At 35.2% G+C, this 21,457-nt stretch overlaps 2 protein-coding genes and 1 pseudogene across 3 annotated transcripts; all 3 read left to right on the top strand.

Moving 5' to 3' along the window:
- The first annotated feature begins 1,173 nt into the window (after nt 1-1,173).
- On the top strand, nt 1,174-13,509 carry LOC111393251 (sec-independent protein translocase protein TATB, chloroplastic). Of its 2 annotated transcripts, none has more exons than XM_023018704.1 (6): nt 1,174-1,498; nt 1,687-1,808; nt 11,851-11,910; nt 12,010-12,133; nt 12,831-12,926; nt 13,020-13,509. In XM_023018704.1, exons 1-6 carry the CDS (start codon nt 1,264-1,266, stop codon nt 13,226-13,228), a joined length of 846 nt encoding a protein of 281 aa, XP_022874472.1. In that variant the 5' UTR covers nt 1,174-1,263; the 3' UTR covers nt 13,229-13,509. The 2 variants fall into 2 exon arrangements, with proteins under 2 accessions (XP_022874472.1, XP_022874463.1); XM_023018695.1 differs by having other exon boundaries at nt 13,005-13,509.
- Nucleotides 13,510-14,641: 1,132 nt separating this feature from the next.
- Nucleotides 14,642-15,318, top strand: LOC111403987. Its single transcript, XM_023032686.1, has one exon. The coding sequence runs from the start codon at nt 14,644-14,646 to the stop codon at nt 15,316-15,318; it is 675 nt and encodes a 224-aa protein (XP_022888454.1). The 5' UTR covers nt 14,642-14,643.
- A 1,375-nt stretch (nt 15,319-16,693) lies between these two features.
- On the top strand, nt 16,694-19,445 carry LOC111403977 (annotated as a pseudogene).
- Nucleotides 19,446-21,457: the final 2,012 nt, after the last annotated feature.

Here is a 21,457-nt window from a genome sequence, read left to right as displayed (position 1 = left end):
TTAATTAAATAAATAATAATAATAATAATTATACACACACACACACACAACATATTCCTTTAAAAATCAATATATTTTTGCCATATAAAATTTTATAATTAAATAAAAAATATATTTTTTACAAAAAAATGAATAAAAAAAGAGGAAAAAAGTTATAAAAATTCAATTTAATTTTTTTCATAAAAAACAGAGATAAACAATAATAGAGAGAGAAAGATAAATAGAAATAAATATAATCAATAAAAAATTAAACTTTCATCATAACTAAATGTTCGTAGAAGGAAAAAAGGGAAAAGAAATATTGAAAGAAAAAACATATCAAATTTTTTTTCCCTCCCACAATCTTATGGTTATTGTGAAATTTTTTTTGAGATTTTAATTTAATATACCGTAATTTTTAGAAACTTTTTAAAACTTTATACAAGTTTCAATTGAATACATTAATACTTTTAAAAAGTTTCAAAATTTCTACATTAAATATTCTACAACTTTTTAAATATTTCAAAAAGCCGTTTAAAGTCTCAATTTGGATATACCCCCAGGATCTGTTTGACATGATTTTTATTTTTAAATGTTGAACCCCAACTTTAAGGGTCCCCCCCATCGCTTCGCCCGTGGAGTATCGTGAGAAATGTTAATCTCGGAATGTGCCTCAACAGATTAGAAAATAAGAGTTGCCTGTACACTGACGCCTACAAAGAATCTTAATCCATGTTTTAGGAATCGAACCCTCACATTGCGATTGCCAACAATGCTAAGTATATTTCATCCTCGTTTTTTGCACCACTGAAATATGCCCCGGGGGGAGACATGATTTTTATTTTTACTTTTACTTCATGTAGAAGAGGTTTTGGAGAAAGTTATTTTAATTTTTCTTTGAAGACTACTTTTTATTCGAGAAATGCATTTAGAAAAAGTTACTTTGGATTGACTTCTTCTAAAAACTTTTCTACTTGGAAGAAACATTTCCATAAAAATAATCAAACATTTCTAAAACTACTTTTAAATTTCAAAATCTCATTTTGATTTTTCAAAAGTCTTGCAACTATTAAATATTTAGACAATTTTTATAAAGTTGATGACCAACTTACTATTCCACCAACAAGTTTGGGATGAATGGGGTAATTTCTCCATTACATTTCATTAATGCTTAAATTCTACAACAGCATTTTTCACATTGGTTTAACCAAATAATATCCGCAAATATTATATGACTGAAGGGAGATCCAAAATCAAGCTCAGTTTGTATCACTGAAGTCCCAAATGGTCAATCGTAGCACCATCATGGCTTCTGCAATTTGTACTCCCAATTCATCTTTGTCATCTTCGTCATCTAACCCCTCTCTGTGTGCTTTCTTAAATTCATCAATTTTAATCCCCAAAAATATGAATGTTCAATATTTGAAATGCATCCCTCAACTGGGTCTCGGTCTTTCTTCTCCTTGGAACGGTCTTAAGAATCTGGGCATCTCAATCTCGCAACATTCTGTGAAAATAGGTACTGTTTTAGTCCTTTTGTGGGCACGTGCTATTATTAACAAAACAAAAAAATTGTATGCAAATTATGTGCGTGAATTTGTTATTGGAATATCTTAATTACAACCGAAATGGGTATCTTTAAGTTCGCTTTGTAAAAGGTTTTTGCTCCAAGTGTTTTTCAGTAGTTGAAGTAATGGCTTTTTGCAGAAAGAAAGGGCAGATGTAAAGGTAAGGGAGTGTATGCATCTCTATTTGGAGTTGGGGCTCCTGAGGCTCTGGTAATCGGGGTGGTGGCTTTGTTAGTTTTCGGGCCAAAGGGTCTTGCTGAGGTTAGTTTCAATTCTTCTTTTTTGGCGGTGGGGTTTGGCTATAGACCTCTCTTTATCTCATATTTGCTGCACTCTTTTGCATCATAATTTCTTTTCACGATTATGTGTATTTGCACCAGTGATGCGAATGCCATGCTCTCGGGTCCGGTTAGTAAAAAAGGATGTCAATGACATTTGGTGGCTTTTCTTGCTGAATGCACTTGATTTGACATTGCTTATCCAGCTTTATTGCTGTTTCAACTTTGTTTAGACTTTGTTCTTCTCTCTTTTAAATAAAGAATTTACTGAATGCTCTTTTAGTTCTCACTTAACTTGTGTTAGATTACAATAATTAGAGTTCATAACAATGAAAGTTTTTGAGTGCTAAAGCAACGCTTTGTTTAATTACTTATACGGTTATACCCAAGTTATCAACTTCTTTTCTAAAACTTAATGCACTGCAAGGATCATTTACTCTTTCAAAGGATAGAGATTCTAGGGAAACAAAGTACTGAAAGTAGCAGCAACTGCTTAGCATAAAAAATTGCTCAAAAGATGCAACAAGGCAAATGCCTTGCTGCTTAATTCCCGCTTCGATCCTTTGGCTTTCGCTACCAGCTTGTCATCTGTCGTTCATCAACCTGTAATTCTCTTTATTGTTTGAACAATTATAACAAACCTCCACTGTTCAAAAAATAAAGAGATATATATAGTTTGGAAGAAGAATTGTGCTTCTTATTTTATTCAAGAATGACGATTACTATTTAAATAGAAGGAAAAAGGCCACCGATTTAGGAATGCCATAAAATCAGAAAATAAAATGGCATATCTCTAGGGTACATATCAGAAAACATATAGGATTTCCTAGTTTTACTCCCTAGAAATCCGACACCCCCCTCAAGTTGGAGTGTAGATATCTATCATGCTCAACTTGCTTATACAAAGTTCAAAACTAGGTTTGAAAAGTCCTTTGGTGAAGATATCGGCTGTTTGTTGAGTAGTGGGGATAAATGGCATGCAAATAGTTCCACTATCAAGCTTCTCTTTTATGAAATGTCTATCAATTTCTACATGCTTCGTGCGATCATGTTGTACTGGATTTTGAGCAATACTTATGGCAGCTTTGTTGTCACAATATAACTTCATTGGCATGTTCACTGGCATCCGTAGATCTTCAAGAATTTTCTTCAGCCATAGCATCTCACAAACCCCGTTAGCCATAGCCATATATTCTGCTTCGATGCTGCTCCTTGCAACCACATTCTGTTTTTTGCTTCGCCATGTGATCATATTTCCCCAAACATAAGTCCAGTATCTTGTTGTAGATCTCCGATCAATAACTGAGCCTGCCCAGTCTACATTAGTGTAAGCCTCTATGTTCTGCTGTGTGGTCTTCTGGAAGAGTAACCCCTTCTCTGGTGTACCTTTCAAGTATCTAAGAATTCGATAAGCTGCTTCAAAATGTTTTGCGTAGGGTGAGTGCATAAACTAGCTTACCAAACTCACAACAAAGGCAATATCTGGTCGTGTATGTGATAAGTAGATTAACTTTCCCACCAACTTTTGATACCGAGTTGCATTTACTGGATCACCTTCCTTGTTATCACCCAATTTTTTATTGGGATCGATTGGAGAGTCTACCGGCCTACAACCACTCATCCCAGTTTCTTTGAGAAGGTCAAGGACATACTTCCGTTGGGAGATAGCAATTTCTCTCTTTGATCGGGCAACCTCCATCCCAACGAAATATCTCAGAGATCCTAAGTCCTTGATCTCAAATGTTGATGAGAGGGAAGTCTTCAATCGGTTCATCTCAAGTACATCATCTCCAGCGAGAATTATATTGTCTGCATACACAATTAGTATTGCTATCTTCCCATCATGTAAATGTCTTATAAACATCATATGATCACCTTGTCCTTGAGCATACCCCTGACTTTTAACAGATTGAGAGAATTTTTCAAACCAGGCTCTTGGTGATTGTTTTAATTCATATAGGGACTTCTTCAGTTTACAGACCTTTGTGCTAAACTTTTCACAGAATCCTGGGGGTGCATCCATGTACACTTCTTCCTCTAGTTCGCCATTAAGGAACGTATTTTTTATGCCCAACTGTTACAGAGGCCAGTCACGATTAGCTGCAAGTGACAAAAAAACTCTTATCGAGTTTAGCTTTGCGACTAGTGCAAATGTCTCAAAGTAATCAATACCATAGGTTTGAGTGAATCCCTTGGCAACCAATCGAGCTTTATATCGTTCTAGAGAGCCATCCGATTTATACTTGATTGTAAACACCCATTTGCATCCTACAGTTGTCTTTCCTCTTGGTAGATCAACTACCTTCCACGTGCCATTTTTTTCAAGAGCTTTCATCTCCTCAAAGACAGCCTCTTTCCATTCAAGAACTTTCAGAGCATCTTGCACAGTATTGGGAATCTCCATACAAGACAATTGTGAGGTAAAAGCACGAAATATAGGTGAGAGATTTTTATATGACACATAATTGGACAATGGATGTTGGGTACAAGACCTCACACCCTTCCGGACTGCAATGGGAAGTTCAGAATCACCTATCTCAGGATAGGAATCAGACTTGGAGGGTTCAGAATTAGAAGATGAATTGAGTTGAACATGAGGTAAAGGTTTGGTGAGGACATTACCTGGAGGGTTTACGGATTCTGGGCAGTGCAAAGGATTGGAGGACCCTTTCTTTTGAGTTGTCCTTTGTCGCGAGTAGACAATGTCAAATGTTTTCCTTGTTGTTCTTTCGTTGGGGACATCATGAGTTGTCACTATAGGAGGCCCTCCCTTTTCAGTATCCAAGAAACTTGACTCACTTGGCATAATGATGATAGGGTTTTCAGGTTGAACTCCCCTTTCAGTATCCAAGAAACTTGACTCACTTGGCGTAATGACGCTAGTGTTTTCAGGTTGAATGATCAAGGTTGGAGAAGGATCATTTTGCGGTTCTGTAGTTTGGAAAAGATCATGGAAAATATTTGCCAAATCTTCTTTATTTTGGTTCCCCCCCTAAAGATGAGGTGTGAAATAGGGTTGTAATTCAAAAAAGGTAACATCCATGGTAACAGACTTTTTTTGAAAATGGGTTCAAAACATTTATACCCTTTTTGAGTGGGTGCATATCGCACAAATACACATTTTGTGGCTCGGGGTTCGAGTTTTCCCCGATTTTGTTTATGAATGTGAATAAAAGCGGTACAACCAAATATCTTTAGTGGTATAGATGAAGAAAATCGATTTGTTGGATAAAACTTTTGAAAAACATCGAAAGGTGTTTTAAAATTTAAAATCTTATTAGGCATTCTGTTTATGAGATATGTAACAGTAAGAATGGCTTCATCCCAAAGATATTTAGGTACCTGATTGGTAAATAACAATGCTCGAGTTACTTCCAGTAATTTTTTTTTTCAGCTCAGCCATTTTGTTGTGGAGTATCAACACAATAGCTTTGATGAACAATCCCTTTTTCAAGAAAAAATTGGTTTAACATATTTTTGAAATATTCTCGACCATTATCACTTCGCAATATTTGAATATTTTTTTGAAATTGTGCCTGTATCATGGTGTAAAAGTTTTTGAACATTATTTCCACTTCAGATCTTTCCTGTATCAGATACACCCAACTTATTCTCGTGTGATCATCAATAAAGGTCACAAACTATTTTTTTCCAGAGTATGTAGGTATTCTACATGGTCCCTAGATGTCACTATGAATCACAGTAAATGGTGTAGTTGGTTTGTAAGGTTGGGTGGGGAAAGATGCACGATGATGCTTAGAAAACTGACAAACATCACATTGAAAAGATGACAGATTTTTATTCCGAAGTAAGTTGGGAAATAGGTATTTTAAATACTGAAAGCTAGGATGGCCTAAACTATAGTGCCATAGCATAACATTATTATTCTCAAAATCAGAAACAGAATTTAAACAAGTACTTTGACATTGCGTACTTGAGTTAGGTCCTTCGTCAAAATAATAGAGTCCATCTTTTTCCTTAGCATTGCCAATCATTCTCCTCGTAGTTAATTCCTGAAACTCACAATGAGAAGAATAGAAATTAGCTTGACACTGATGATCAGATGTGATTTTACTGATGGATAGCAAATTGCAAAACAAATTGGGAACATGGAGTACATCATGGAGGGTTATCAATGAAGTGAGTTTGATAGTTCCTATCCCGACAATTATCGAGAGTGAACCATTAGCGATTTTTACCCTTTTATTGCCTGCACATGGACTATAAGAGAGAACAATTGGGAGCGGCCGGTCATATGATCGGTTGCGCCATAATCAATTATCCAAGAAAGAGCACAATTAGGGATAACACATAAAAAAGCAGTGACAAGAGAATTACCCTTTTGTACCAAGGAGCAAGGAGGAGTTAAGGACATTTTTGGATATTGAAATAACTTGTACAGGTGCTCTAATTGTTCCTTGGAGAAAGGAATTGCATCTGAATTGGCTTAAAATTCTTGAGTTTCTTCAGATATGGTTTGGTAGGCTCGACCTTCTCTTTTGGACTTTGGTTTCCAGTTGGCTGGTTTACCATGAAGCTTCCAGCACGTATCCCTTTTATGCCACGGTTTTTTGTAATAATCGCACCATGGTTTCTTTTGCCCATCATTGTCTGAATCCATTTTAGACACAAGGACAGAACTGTTAGGCTCCAGATTAAGGTCAGATTCAGTCCTGTGCAGCATTATTTTCCTCCTTGATTCTTTGCGTCTAACCTCAGAGAACACCTCACGCATAGGAGGTAGTGGTTTCCGACCAAGGATACGGCCCCTGACCTCGTCCAGATTCCGGTTAAGGCCAACTAAGAACATGTAGACCCTGTCATTTTCCTCCCTCTTCATGTGACGAGCAGCATCATTTGGATTTTCCCAGACATCATCATAACATTGATCAAGTTCCTGCCATAGTGTTACCAATTTGTTGTAGTTGGTAGTAACATCGCGATCGTTCTATTTGAACTTCCAAAGTCGGGTTTTTAAATAAAAAATTTGGGAAGAATTTTCCAAATTCGAATAAAGGTCCCAAACCGCCTCCTAGACGTCCTTAGCAGTGGGAAGAAACAGATGAGGCTTTCCAATGGCGGGTTCCATTGAATTGATGAGCCAGCCAATAATTAGAGAATTTTTAGACTACCATCTTTTTACATTCGGATCTTCGGCAGCAGGTTTCGTTGTTTCGCCGGTAAGATGCCCGATTTTGCCCCTGCTATCGATTGCTAATTTGACGGACTGAGCTCACTCAAGATAATTGTGTTCGTTGAGTTTTGTAGTGATGAGAAAAGAGGCTGAAATTTGGGGATAATTAGCTGCAGATGCGAATGAGGGAGGAGCAGTGGAATTGGGAGGAACGGTGGGGTTGGGCTGAGCGGTTTCAGGCGCACCGAAAGCGACGGTTGGGTTTCTTTGGGCGCCGGTCATGGCCGACTTATATGACATCATCTGGGAGGACTTAAAAGGGGAGCACAAGGCTCTGATACCATCTAGTTTGGAAGAAGAAGAATTTTGCTTCTTATTTTATTCAAGAATGACGATTACAATTTAAATAGAAGGAAAAAGGCCATCGATTTAGGAAGGCCATAAAATCAGAAAATAAAATGGCATATCTCTAGGCTACAGATCAGAAAACATATAGGATTTCCTAGTTTTACTCCCTAGAAATCGGACAATATAAATTAGAATAACCTTCATTTACTCATAAACTAAGGTATCTTTCGATTTTGAACCTTACATCAAATGTAAAAGAAAAACCATACATTTTCAAATTGTGCACCAACACCGCATATACCTATCTTCTAGTCCCTCCTACTGGCGATACCACCTGTTTAATACAAGCATCGGCTATGTCGCCAGAGATCACTGCCATTATGAAAATCCTAGACAATGGACATTGCCCATTTCCTTTACTTAATTTAGAGACAAGAAAGAGTTTCGGCTGGTGTACTACCGCCATGCTTGCTCAAAATATATGACTGTTGATACCCATATATATTAGAAAAGAAGAAGTAACTTATTGTTTGGATAAAGTGTTCCCCTTTAATTTTTGGCAGCTTATCAATTTGCCAAATCTCCAATGGTAACAAACTCCTGCAAATCCAGCAACCACCACGTATGATGTCCTCTTGGTGTTTATTTATTTATTTTTTTCTGTTTAAAACCATAATCAGATCACGCTCTTCTTCTACATGCAAGGTCCTCTTCTTCTATCAATAATTTGATCACTATTTGTAGTCCAGACTAACTCCTTATCTTTAATTTCTTGATCATCATAAACAACAATCCTTCAAAATTTAATCTTCCTATCATCAAAACTTCCACTTCAAAATTGGATAGTAGCAAGGAAATTTCTGTTTCTCTTAGCAACAAATATTGCTTTTAGATTGTTAGCAATATTTTGAGAGACTAGGAGACCAAATTCAAGAGAGGAAAAAAAAAAAACCAGAAAAGGAGGCATGAAATGCATATTCCTAAAAGTTGTATTTATACCCTCTTGGCAAGCTATTTCTTTCAAGTTCACTTCGATGAATAGCTTTCACGGATATGACTAGCTTTGGTGAATTTTCACAAAGAAAAATTGAAAACACGTGAAAGGAACTTGAACACTTTAATTTTTTGAAGTTCGATATTTTTTTGGGAATAAGATACATTTTTATGTCTCTTAGAACCCAAAAATGATTTCAATCACGTATATATTGCCCCCCTTTTTTGTAGGTAGAAATCATACATTTTGATTGATGAAATATGTGGTTGAAATTAATTGTTGATTTAATGATGCCTTATTACCAAAACAATGGAATTGAGCTGATTTTTCATGATGGGGCGCAAAGCTTGACAACAAAATTTAAATCTAGTTTCTGCCTATTAGGGCTCTCGCTGGAGCAAGAATCAAAGCAGTAACCATTGATGATTCTGCTTCTTGATGCATTTGCATTGGTCCCTTTACCTATATTGCAAATAAAGTCATGCATATGTATTTGTTGCATTTCAAGATTGTAATTTCTTTCAAGTTTATAAGTTAGTCCCTTTAATGTATAAGTTAGTCCCTTTATAACCACAAACTTTCTAAAAGTCTTAATCTATCCTAAAAATTGTAGGGATAGAATTTTTGTGATAGAAATAGTGATCTATCACTTTTGTTCAGAAATTAAGGGCTTGTTCGATAGTGATTTTGAGAATTGATTTTTTTACCGTTAGTAGAAAATTGGAGGCCATCTGTGAGAGAATAAGTAACAAATTACGGTTGAAATAGTAAAATAACGATCAAAAAATCAATTTTTTTAGGTGAAATATCCCTCCCAAATGGTCCTAAACTTTGAAATATCATTAAATGTCAGCTCAATACATATTGTGGTGGGGGTAGCATTTCAAGTAAAATTTTAGATATACTTCCGTATAGTAATCAAATGATACTTTTAAGAGGACATCTTTGTGCATAAATTTGTAAATGTTTAAGAACATCATCAATAGGATGGGGGATCAAGCTCTATTATTGAAAGATTGACCAATGATAGCAACCGTACTTAGCTATACAAAGCATGTATACTTTTGGTTCAAAGGATAAAAATAAGTTATTCAATAAGTGGATAGTTTATAGTACTTTATTTAGCCCTTGTTTGAGCCCCATTATTAGGGGAAATGTATTTTGGATTTTTTATTATTTTATTATTATTATTATTATTATTATTATTATTATTATTATTATATATATATATATTTTTTTTTTGGGAGAATGTGTGGTTGAAAATGAGTTTTGAAAAAATAAATTTTTGATAAAATGGGGATCAAGCAAGGGCTCAATATGTCCTATCGTAGATAATTAAGTGTTGGTTGTTGTGGTCAAAAGTTGAGTTTATTATACTCTTAATGAAAGTTGACTACAAGTATATCAAATGTAATAAAGATACTAGAAGAACTTCAACTATATGAATGTGGTGCCGCCTTAAAAGAAAGTTAAATTTTGTTTATGAAAACTTTGTGAAATGGGATAAGCGCAAGGCCAGAAAATACATTAAGCAAAAAATGTGTGAAACAGTAGATCATTTGTCTATTTGTGAAAGTGGTGTCACCAGTAGTGTCATAAAGAATAACTAGTTAAAACTTATAAGCTTCTAGCTAAATGGGATTTTGACGATGCTTTGTGATGTTAACTAAGGTAATGTTCAAATTAAAAATATACATGACTGTATTCATAAATACTGTTTAATTCTGAAATTATTTTTAATTAAACAAGTGTGATTGTTGGAAATTTGTTTGAATAAAAAGTGAGATTGAACATTTGAATGGCTCATCTAATAATTTACAAACCTGACAGGAAGTTTATAATCGTGAAATGCAATAAATAAGCATGCATGGCTTAATCTGCGATTTTGAAAAAGGGACCAATGAAAATATGGTGAGAAGCAGAACCATTAAATGGTTCATCTTTTAGCTAGAGAAACTTAACCTCATGGTTTTAGAACATGCATCTAACTCCCTCGCGGTTATGGACTAATATGCAACTTGTAAGATTTTTGTCCAACAAGATGGTGGAGCTAAAAAGACCTAATTTATAAATAGTTGCGGGTGTCACCAAAAGAGTTCTCTTTTCTTCCTCCTTCTATCCCATCCCCTTCTAGTTGGTCTCTGTCCCCCCTTTGATGACACACCAACCACCATCTTAAAGACACACTGATGTGACTGCAATCCAGTACCAGCTCCTGAGCACCAAACTAGGTATCTGAATATAATCCCTCTTTGTGAATCGCACACTGTCATGATGTGCAAGTGGAGAGAAATACTGACAGCAGCATTCTAGTCCAAAAAGCTACAGGATTTATGCATCCAAACTACGACAACTGTCTAACTGAGAGACCACAGGCTATTAAGGCATGAAAAAGGCAGGTTCTGTTAATTTTATATTTTGTTCCGACTTATGCAGTCAGTGGCATTAATTGTAGGCCAAGAAAAAAAATCTAGATCCAACAGGAAACTATGAGATTGCAAGTTGGGTTAATTAAGTCCTTCTAGGAAACATTCTAGTTCTTTCTGCCCCTTTGATTCGACTGAGTGGTTTTTAATCCTTATCTCAGGTGATAGATAATTCATTTCCTCTCACAACCGTCAAGGAAAGGACAATAAGGAGATGTTGATTTACCTGTTATTTTACCCTCAGTAATTGATGACTTTAGTGTATTTGTATCTATTTTGGCGTATGTTTGGCAAGTGTAAGTCAAATCACTTTTTATCCACATATTTCATGGAGACCACAAGTACTACTTATTTATCTGCCACTCATTTCAATCTGTTTATGAACATAATCATTCGTAAAAACTTGTCAAACATATGCTTAATGTTGATCTTCAATTCTTACTCCAATCTTGTCCAAAATTATGACTGGAAATTGCATCAGGACCAGTTGGCTGCCTTCCTGTCTTCTGGGCTCTCTTCCCTTGCTACGAAACAAGAGAGAATGAATTATGCTTCTTGAAACTAACTTTAACCAAGTGCAAAGCTATTTGGATTTGAAGCGCTACGCTTAAAAAAATGTTATGGTAATCTTTGTTCACATATATGTTTAGATGACTTTTTTTCTTACCATTTATCAAATGGTTATTTATCTTGAAAATTCTTTCCTCCTATCAAAATAAGTAACTAATTTCTATCTTTGACCAATAGAAAAAATTATTGATTTTAAAACTAGCTTAATACTTGTAATTGAACTCTCTTAGCTTTGCCGAACATGTTCTTTCTGATCCCTATTTGTTTCCCATGAATATGCTACAACACTGTAACTTCCATTTGTTACACTTCTTTTGTTTACCTATTTACATAAATTGAAACATGGGTAAGAGTTATCTCATGTTTGCATTGCAGCAGCTTCAAAGCATGTTTATGCCTAATCTATTTCATTGTGTTACATGATTATTGTTGCATGTTGAACATATTCCCCTGGCCCAAAAAAAAAAAATAAAAAAATGAAGAAGAAAAGGAAAATTAATTATCCCAAAGCAATGCAATTTAAATCTTTCTTATGACTTTTTCATTGTGACAGGTTGCTCGTAACCTGGGGAAAACTTTACGGGCATTCCAACCTACAATTAGAGAACTTCAGGTGGCTCTTTGTGACTTCTTAGGTTCCAGTGCACAGGCTGTTCCTGTAGTTTCTGCAATGAGTTTAAATATGTTAAAAGCACCTGATTTTTCTTCGTAGGATGTTTCAAGAGAATTTAAAAGCACACTTGAACGAGAAATTGGTCTAGATGAAATTGAAAATCCAGTGAAAAAGAGTCCATCGAAGGCCAACTCCAAAGACCCAGAATTGAACGTCGACCCAAGTGAGTATATCGTTGTCGCCTTACTGTTCAGATTACATCTACTTAAGTTGTGCTCATAGCTTTTAATTAATTCATCATCCATTGATTTTTTTAAATATCGTGAATTCACAGAGTATGAAGAAAACATTTTAGATCTAGTTTACTCGGAAAAACACAAACATTATCCAGTGATGGTTTTGGATATCTATAGATGTATCTTGGAAATTTGAGTCCCTGGATCGTATAGATTTAAGTTCCCTGCTTCATATACTGCAGAAAAATGAAATATTAAGCTGGTGTCTACCTTATTATGGAGAAAAATGTGGGCATTTATTGCTGTTTTGGTAAGCTGGACAGTATTTGACTGTACTAAAGATGAAAATGAAATTAAAATCTTGTCTATCATACTGTTCATTCAATCCGGCTCAATATTGCATACAAAACATTCACTTCTCAGACATAGTTTGACAAAGCAAGTTTCATGCCAAATTTTCCAAATATTATTTTATGCATGGCGGTTCAAAATAATGACCCCCCTTTGCTTTTAAATCCCCATTCAGATTCTTTTCCCACGCTACATGTATTGTGGGTCGAGGGGAAAGAAGGGGGGGGGGGGGGGGTAATGGAAGAGAAAGGAACAGGGAGTTTATGAAATTTTTTGTCTGGATAAAAAAAAAAGAGCTTGATGGATTTCATTGTTTTTCTTCTGAAATATCAGATGGTTCTCCAGCCCAACCCGAGGATCCCTTAGCAGTGCATCTGAGAAATACTCTTGCTCAGCTGCAGAAAGAGCAAGAACAGGCTGAGTCCCAAGGTCGGTAAATTATTATCACTTATAACACACACTCTCTCTCACTCTCCCTCTCGTTCACTTTGGTACAACTTTTTTCAGATACTGCACAAGAAGTTGCTTTAGAAATGCCTCCAACTGAAAATCCGGAAAGCAATGTGGTCGAAGAAGCTTCATCGGCAGTGGACCCCCCACCAAATCCCGAGAATAATGCTGTTCAAGAAGTTACGCCAGCCATGGCTACCCAATCGAAGCCCGAAATCAATGAACTTCAAGAAGTTGTTTCAACGGGGGCTTCTCCTTCAAAGCCCGAAAACGAGTCATGAAAGTTCCTAACAAAATTTTCCTGAAGAGAAGAGTGAACCTAGTACTCGTCCATTTTCCATTTATCTTATATTTTGTGATAGTCCTTCGGATTTCTGTCCAGGTTGAGTTCCAGTTTGTTCTTTAAAAATATAATTAGAGTAAAATTACTCGTCCAATGACCATTTTGCTAGTTTCCGTTGAATTAACTATATAAAGCTCTTATTCGGGCTGTTACAAATTATGGTATATTTGGCAAGGAAGATTTGGTAGAAGAAGGTAAAATTTGAATAATTATATATTATTCAGCTGTGTCTAGTAATACGTATGATTGTATGCCATGATTGTGTTATATTTGAATAAAGTCACATGTACAATATTTATGCACAACTTGGTTGACAATAAGTGTGTTGAAAAAAACCTGATCATTGATTTTAAAAACAGTTTTTCAAATAAATGAATGTAATGTTTGCTAACTTATGCATTGTAAATCAAGTTGTAAAATAAATTGTACAAGTAGCATAATTGGTTGATTGATTGATTGTATTTCTGGGTACAGCATCGATGTCATCTTGCTCTTTCTCTTCTTTCCCTTCATTTCTTGAGCACCAGTGACAGATTATTACTTTTTGGTTGTTGATAAATACAAATGTGAATATTTACTCTTTTGAATCTTAAATTCTTTACTTTCTTTATAAATTTTCATTTTTCCCTATAGAAATACGTCAAATGAGTCTTCACATTACTTGCCTTTTGGGAATTACACGTTTAATCTATTCATTTTTAGAACTCTTTATGGTTGTGCCCTAATTAAGAACTTGTAAAATAAATAAGCCTGCACAAAATTTCAAAAAACTTGTTAATAGTAGTATATGTGCAGGCAACAACACTGGTTCTACGATGTAAAAATCGTAACATCGTTTGAGTACCTCTCTCTCTCTCTCTCTCTCTCTCTCTCTCTCTCTCTTATCATGTTCAGGCCGGCTCACAGAAACTGAAATTTGTATGCTTTGGTTTTGGAATTTGCGTCGAAGGCTCATCTTTCTTACTTAAGATATGAAATCGATTTCATTAACTTTCCCGATTCATTCGTGAATCAGCAGTGTTATATTTGTACAAAATTGAAACTTCAAAAATGTATTAAAATGGTTTTGGTTGTGCCAGTTATGTCATTTTTTTGCCCAATCAAATATGGATTTATTTCCCTTGTCAACACTTTTTTGGTCGGGTCTGTCGCATAGGTTTGCATAGTGCAATTTATCTGGTTGGCGTAGTTTGTAAGTCATTACGTAAGCCTGAGAATTTATCCAATGTTCAATCAAAGGATAGTGACTGCGTCTTCTCCGTCATTGAAAGAAAAAAAAAAAAAATATGGACTCTCTCCGCTCCATCTAGTTCGCGCCTCTCTCTCTACAGTTCGCGTTTTCTCGTCTCTACAATGCTTTCTCGCTTCATCTCCAAATCTTCACACTTCCAGCGTTTTCGATCCCTAATTTCATCACAAGCCCACATCTTAAGTACGAAACCCATATCACCTAAACCCTCGTTTCCAGTTTTCACCTTCCGTTTATCCTCCCAAACCCTCAATGTTTCTTTTTTCTCCACAAATAGAAATGGCAATGGAAACTTTGGTGACAATTCAGCAACCTCAACTTCACATTTGTGGGAGCTAAACTCAGAAATTGATCAAGATATTGACTCTGTGTTTTCTGTAGAGTCTGGAACTTTAGAGGGCATCCATGATCAAAATGCTGACGATAGGATAGATGGTATGTTTAAAGGGGTTGAAGAAAAGGGCGGAAATGAAGGGGAGAGTGATATATTTAGAAGGGCGGAGGAGAAGATTGATGGTGGAGGCCAGGTCTGGAACACCGCGGAGGAGAATGAGCCGTGGAGTTTCGCTGCTGAGGGAAATGATGGTGAAGATGAGGATGTATTTGGTGTTGGAGAGGAGAAAGGAGAAATGGGGTTGAGTGGCTTAGAAGGTGTCAGGGAGGTGAGTGTCGGAAGTGAAAGAGCGCCGAGAAGAAGCAGATCGAAGTTGAAGAGAAGGCTCTCACTGCTCAGGGCCGTACGTGTGTTTCGTGAGGCTGAGGCGAATTTTAGAATTTGAGCTCCTAAATCATAGCAAACAGAGTTTTTTTTTTTTTTTTTAATTTATAAGAGTTTTATGAAATTAAATTTCTTAAGTTAAAATCAGCAATAAAACAACAAATAAAATAAATATACAAAATATTTATATTATAATGTTTTAAACGATAACTTTAATACAACTCGTCTTGCGATTTTAGAGACAAAAAATAAATCAATTTTGAATAGTCAAATTGTCCAACCATAAGGCAAATTCATAAGAATGACAACATAAATTAATACATAATAATTAATTAATCAATTGATAGTCAATATTCATGAAGCCCTCATAAGTCATAAGTCAAAGGCAATTGAATCCATATATACCATCATCGAGTTATAGAAAACACTCAAAGAAAACCATAATAAAATTTCTTGAACCCATGCCTCCTATTTTATGTGATTGGGTTGAAACTATACGAGTTTTGTGGAGATGTTTGCATATCTTACATTGAAAAGTCAATCTAATATTGCATCAATATCAAAGAAAAATAGCAACCAAAATGTGTGCAGCATGTTCAGAAAGTAGGTGAAAATTTTGATCCAAAGAAAGGGATATAGAGTACACTTAAATTGGCACACAATGAAATGAGTATTTCTAATCCAAAACTTGCAGTACCACCAAAACCACCACATTCACACTTGGCATCAAAATAGAGACCAAATAATAGAGCAATGCAAAAATTCCAATGAAGCAAAGTAAATAATCCCACAACAAACTTATTATTGAAAATATTTGTATGAGCAACAAAAAAATATATAATTTCCCAAACTCTCAAACCTCAGTGGCTTTTTGTTTCTTACATAATCATAAAATATAAAGTTTTCCGAATGTGAAATAAAAAGAAAAAGAAAAAATAAATAATGCAGGCACACAAATGCAAAATCAATAAAAATCCATGAAAAAGCTTTATTATATAAAAATCGGTTAATTTAAAAACTATGGCGTTTATAAAAGTCATTAGAAACTAATAAAAATCTAGACATACATAAAACAATTAATTTTTGTTGCAAATCATATATAAAACAAATATAAATAAAATAGAATGGGCAAATCAATCAAAAAAAAAAATAAAAAATTCAAGCAATTTAACTTCAAATGTAAACAGTATTGTTACCGAGATTCATGATATAATAGTTGAAGAAGCCTTTTTTTGTATGGAGCAAGAGTGAATTAGTATAAACGGGTTGGATTTTAGAGAAGTTAAGAATTTAGGAGGAGGCTTAGGTTTTTATTTAGTGGGACAATTATTGGACGTTTTGAATGTTATTAGTGGGATTTAAGGATAAAAAAAAAAAGAAAAATCCAAAAAAATAAATCATTTTTTTGGGCCCTCTAAAGATGTGGGCCTGAGGCGATGGCCTCTTGGGCCTCTCTCCTCAGGTCCGGCTATGTCACTGCTGTACTCAAAGGCAAGATTACTTTCCTTTTTAATTTGTTATTCGTACAATTCCAATATATTTGTGTCTTAACGATAATTCAGTTTGATGGCATTGCCTGTTAAGTTATATTCAGATGTTGAATCGTTGGACTTGTTTGTTGGGTTTAATACAGAATTTAGGGGGTTTTGGTTTGATTTAAGTGCAAAATTATGTTCTTTTTGAAGTTTATATGCATGAACATATATTCCTTTGGTTTCAGGAAATTTTTGAAATGGGATAAGTGAGAGGGATAGTATTTGAGTTTATAGTTTGATGATTGTTTCTTTATTGTTTATAATGGCTTTACTATGTTGATGTTCTATGTCTGAAAGATATGTAAGCTTATTCATGTATCTGATATTTCTGGTTGCTTATTGAGAATTAATAGTATGCTTTGGCTAGTAGGATTCAAGACTAGTCATGACTAGGAAATAAAACTGTATGTATCTTTAATTTGGTGGATTTTCACATCTGTAGACCTTTTTTCTAACATCCGATGTTAGTATTGCTGCTGTGTTTCAAAACAACATCCTGCCCGGAGCTTTTAATTGTTGGTTCATGCCCACTAGTTCTTTCCACTGTAGTGATATTGACATACCAAACATTTTCACTATTTTATTGTTTATTGTTAGTCACAAATGAAAATCACAATTATGAATAACTTAAAGGTCAAGAGCTGATGTTGCTTTGGAATAATTCATGTCGCTATCTTGATTTTTCAGCTGAATGGCCATTATCATCTTGCCATTATATATACCATATAGCTTTTTATTCTTTTGATTCAACTCCTAAATTAAAACTAAGGATTTGCAATTACCACATATTTTGGGTCTGGCTCATCATATTTCTTCAGGATCCACTTAGTTCCTGTTATGCTCAAGCTTTTGAAGATGGGTAATAGTTGTCTAGGTCCTAAAAATACAACATCTGGATACATGCATTACTAAAACTCTATGAGAAGTTTCTTTATAATTCTACTCCTTTTATTCCCATCTCATTTGCATTTTTATGCAGAATGTTTCTCCGTAGAACTCCATTAGAAGTTTCTTTCGTAATTCTACTACTCAGACATCCTATGATTGTGGCCATTACACGTGAAGGTTCTCACTGAGTGGGATATAGTTTTCCATGTGTGTGGTGGTTGGGTGAAGGGGCAAAGTTTTAACAATTTTCTCATACAGATCATCTATATAGAATAGTATTTGAAGATAAATTTATCATTGCATCACTTCTTTCAGGTCCAAATCGTGCATTTGGGGATCTTATAGCAGCATCTGGAATCACAGATGCAATGTTAGATAATATGATTGCTTTGAAAGACTTTGAAGGCATTCAAGGACTGCCCCCTCTAAGGGATATTGAAGATCAGTGTTACGAAAAGAACACCAGAAAATCCGGTAGAGCTGAAATAGAGCGCCAGAAACAGGAGGAAGTTGCCAATTCACGTGTTAGACAAGTAGACAATACTCAATAAGGGAAGGGCTTATGGAACAGGAAGGAGGAAATGCAGCATAGCCCGTGTCTGGATTCAACCTGGTGAGGGTAAATTTGTAGTAAATGACAAAGAGTTTGACGTGTATTTCCGGATGCTTGATCACCGTGCTGCTCTTCTTTGGCCTTTCTCTGAAACTAAAACTTTGGGTATTTGGGATGTCAATTGTACTGTTAAAGGAGGTGGCGTATCAGGTGAGCATTGATTTCGTATACATATCGTTGTTGCGTATTCAGTTTGACTGTTGAATTATAGTATTTTCCATGTAGTCTGGGATTTGATTGGGTCTAGGCTAGACCAGGAGAAAGTAAATACAAGTGGGATCATTGTGCTAGACATGTTAAAACCGTTGTTGATCTAGTAGCCATCCAGTGTAATTCTTCCATGCAGTCCTGATTTGAAAAATTACCCTACCATCCATTAAGTTAGAGAGCTATACTGTGGACTCAATGGGCTCATGAAATCAAACCTCCAATGGTCGAAACTTAGTTCTAAATCATTAGTTTTTGGTATTTCATTCAGATTGGAAAATGCAGTCTTGAATTATAACCAAACTAGTAAGCTCTAAACCCAATTTTAGTTGGAAACTCATTCACTTATATTCAGTTATGAATCTTGATTGTATGCTTCTTGTACTGTACATTATTATGTGGTAATAAAAGTCTGCATTTTCAACAGGTCAAGTTGGTTCCATCCGTTTGGGCATCAGCAGGGCATTGCAAAACTGGGAACCAGGCTTGCGTCCTCCTCTCAGAGATGGTATGACTTGTCGGATCATATACTTATTTTTTCTCAATTTTTTGTAAGCCAATGAAATATCTTTCTTTCCAAGATCCGGTTTTGTAGGAAATGCATGCATTATTAATATTTCCAAATTTTCGCTATCACCCTTAAAGATAGTGTCCAAAACAAGTTCCAGTCTTAACATATCGATCTCATTCTCGATCATGATAGTTTGACACTTCTTAATCCAGTATATCATTTTCTTTCAGCTGGTTTTCTCACGAGGGATCCAAGAGTCGTGGAAAGGAAAAAGCCCGGTAAAGCCAAAGCAAGAAAGAGCTTCCAATGGGTCAAGCGTTAATGAGGGTCATGCATTCTTATTCTGATGCTCTCAGCTATCCATGGACACAAATGTTTTGCTTCCTCGCAATTAATTGTCGATATCTCTTCAGGTGATCCGGCGTCAATAGCATAACCAAAAGTGAAGCGAAAAGTTGCTCAACATGCGGCATGGCATGAAACATTTATTTATTTTTTTTTTTTTTTTAAGACTTGGAATATGATCATATCAGTTTCTTCTTCTTCTTGGTTCTCTCTCTCTCACATGGAATATTACATTTTTCACTGACATATTGTCTTGGACTATTCTCAATTTTCTTAGATTTTATAATTGCGCTTTCATGCGCATACATCATTGTGGAGATAGAGAAGTGACTTGTACTAATGAAATAAATGCTTGGAAAGCTAGTGTTAGGGTCTTTATATTAAAACTTTTAATTGGCTGTGCTGCTTGTTTCAGCACACGGAGTAGAATAGATAAGATTTTAATTTTAATTTTTTTTTACTGTTGTATGATCTATCAAACCGAACAAGGTCATTCTGCAAGGTCTTTATTATGTGAGCGGGAACTGAAATTGGTCAGCCAATGATTGTAATACTCCAAAAAAAATAAAAATAAAAATAAACCTGTGAATTTGTTGTTCATATTCTTGTAATTATTAGTGTCGGAAAGGAGGATACTATGAACTCAATTTATCCCAGTTTTCTCTATAAAATCGTCGATCAAAGTTTATTCTTATAATATAAGATGCTAATCTACTTGTTCAGTAATCGGGTTCAAACGTTAAAGATCTCAGCTCTAAACTTTTTGAAGGTCAAACGAAACATTTGCAGTAATGAATTTTTTTCGACTATGGACGAAAGAAAATGAGGAATACGATGGACATAACTTTTCACCACTCGAGACGACATTTGATGCTAGTGTATGGGTCAACCTGTTTACATTGTGGGAAACAAAGTTAACAACCAACATAAACGAACAAATATTAGAGGACAACTGCACAAGGAAAAAACGAAAATTAAATTTGAGGCATTGGACCGACCACCAGTAAAGAACATCTCTGAGCGATTTGATCATCTGTATAGACCTTTCAGTAGTAAAGTAATGAAAGAGCATTTGCATTCTTTCAAAAATTCTGCTCGTACATAATTTGATTGTATAGAAGAAAAACCAACCCGAATAATTAATTGAAAATAAGAACAGATTATTGGAGAGAATAGGGAATTAAGGGAAGAGCAGGGGTGGGAGAAGATTCCACAGAAGAATCAATAGAGGAAGGATGGAGAGGAGAGAAAATTGTCACAAGCCACCAAAATAATTGTATTCATTTTTCATCTGTCAATATTACATGACAAACGATATTTAAATAACAAATGAAACCCTAAAAAGAAAGGGCCAAGTTCATTACATAAGTTCATAAATAATAGTCCAACTAAAATAAATAAATAAAATAAAACAAATATAAGTGAATGATGTCTTCATCAACTCTTTTGGAGTGGGAGAAAACTTAACCCTGTCGAGTAGATATTTTACTATAGGCTTATAGTGAAAAAATAAAATCACTCACCCCATGTGTTGTGTGTGATATGTACGTGTTCTGTCAAATCGATTTCTGTACGTGTAGTGTGGTTCCCATTCTTTACCCTGCCATCTACTTAAGAGGGCTCGCTTTATCATTGTTAATTATATATGAGACATCTATCCTGTGTGGAAGCTCGGCCAAAGCCACTGTACAATCGCCCAAGAATAACTTGTGGAAGCTCTGTATATATAGTACACTATACTCGGATTCGGGATTCTAGAGGATGTTAAGTATCGCACACCATCATACTTCAAGTACATTGTGTTCGCTGTTATTTTTTACATTGTTGTAGAGCTTATTGCCCAGTGATATTGTAAACACTTCGAGGATGTGATTTTGTATATGTTGAATCATGGTGTGCAACATCATGAGATAATTATAATATCACCATTGTACAACTCTATTAATTTAGGGCTTGTGTTTTAAAATAGGCTATTTTTTTAAGGCAATTTCATGGACAGAGAGATGTTGAAGTTGCATAAATTATCTGCCACTGAATATTTGCAACAAAAAAATGAATTCTGATTTTAAGATGACTAAACGTTTTCTTCTGAAATTAGTAA

The sequence above is a fragment of the Olea europaea genome, chromosome 1 (genome assembly GCF_002742605.1).
Source record: "Olea europaea var. sylvestris chromosome 1, O_europaea_v1, whole genome shotgun sequence".
Lineage (NCBI taxonomy): Eukaryota > Viridiplantae > Streptophyta > Magnoliopsida > Lamiales > Oleaceae > Olea > Olea europaea.
The sequence above is the reverse complement of the archived record's forward strand: the minus strand, read 5'-3'. Positions and strand labels throughout refer to the sequence as shown.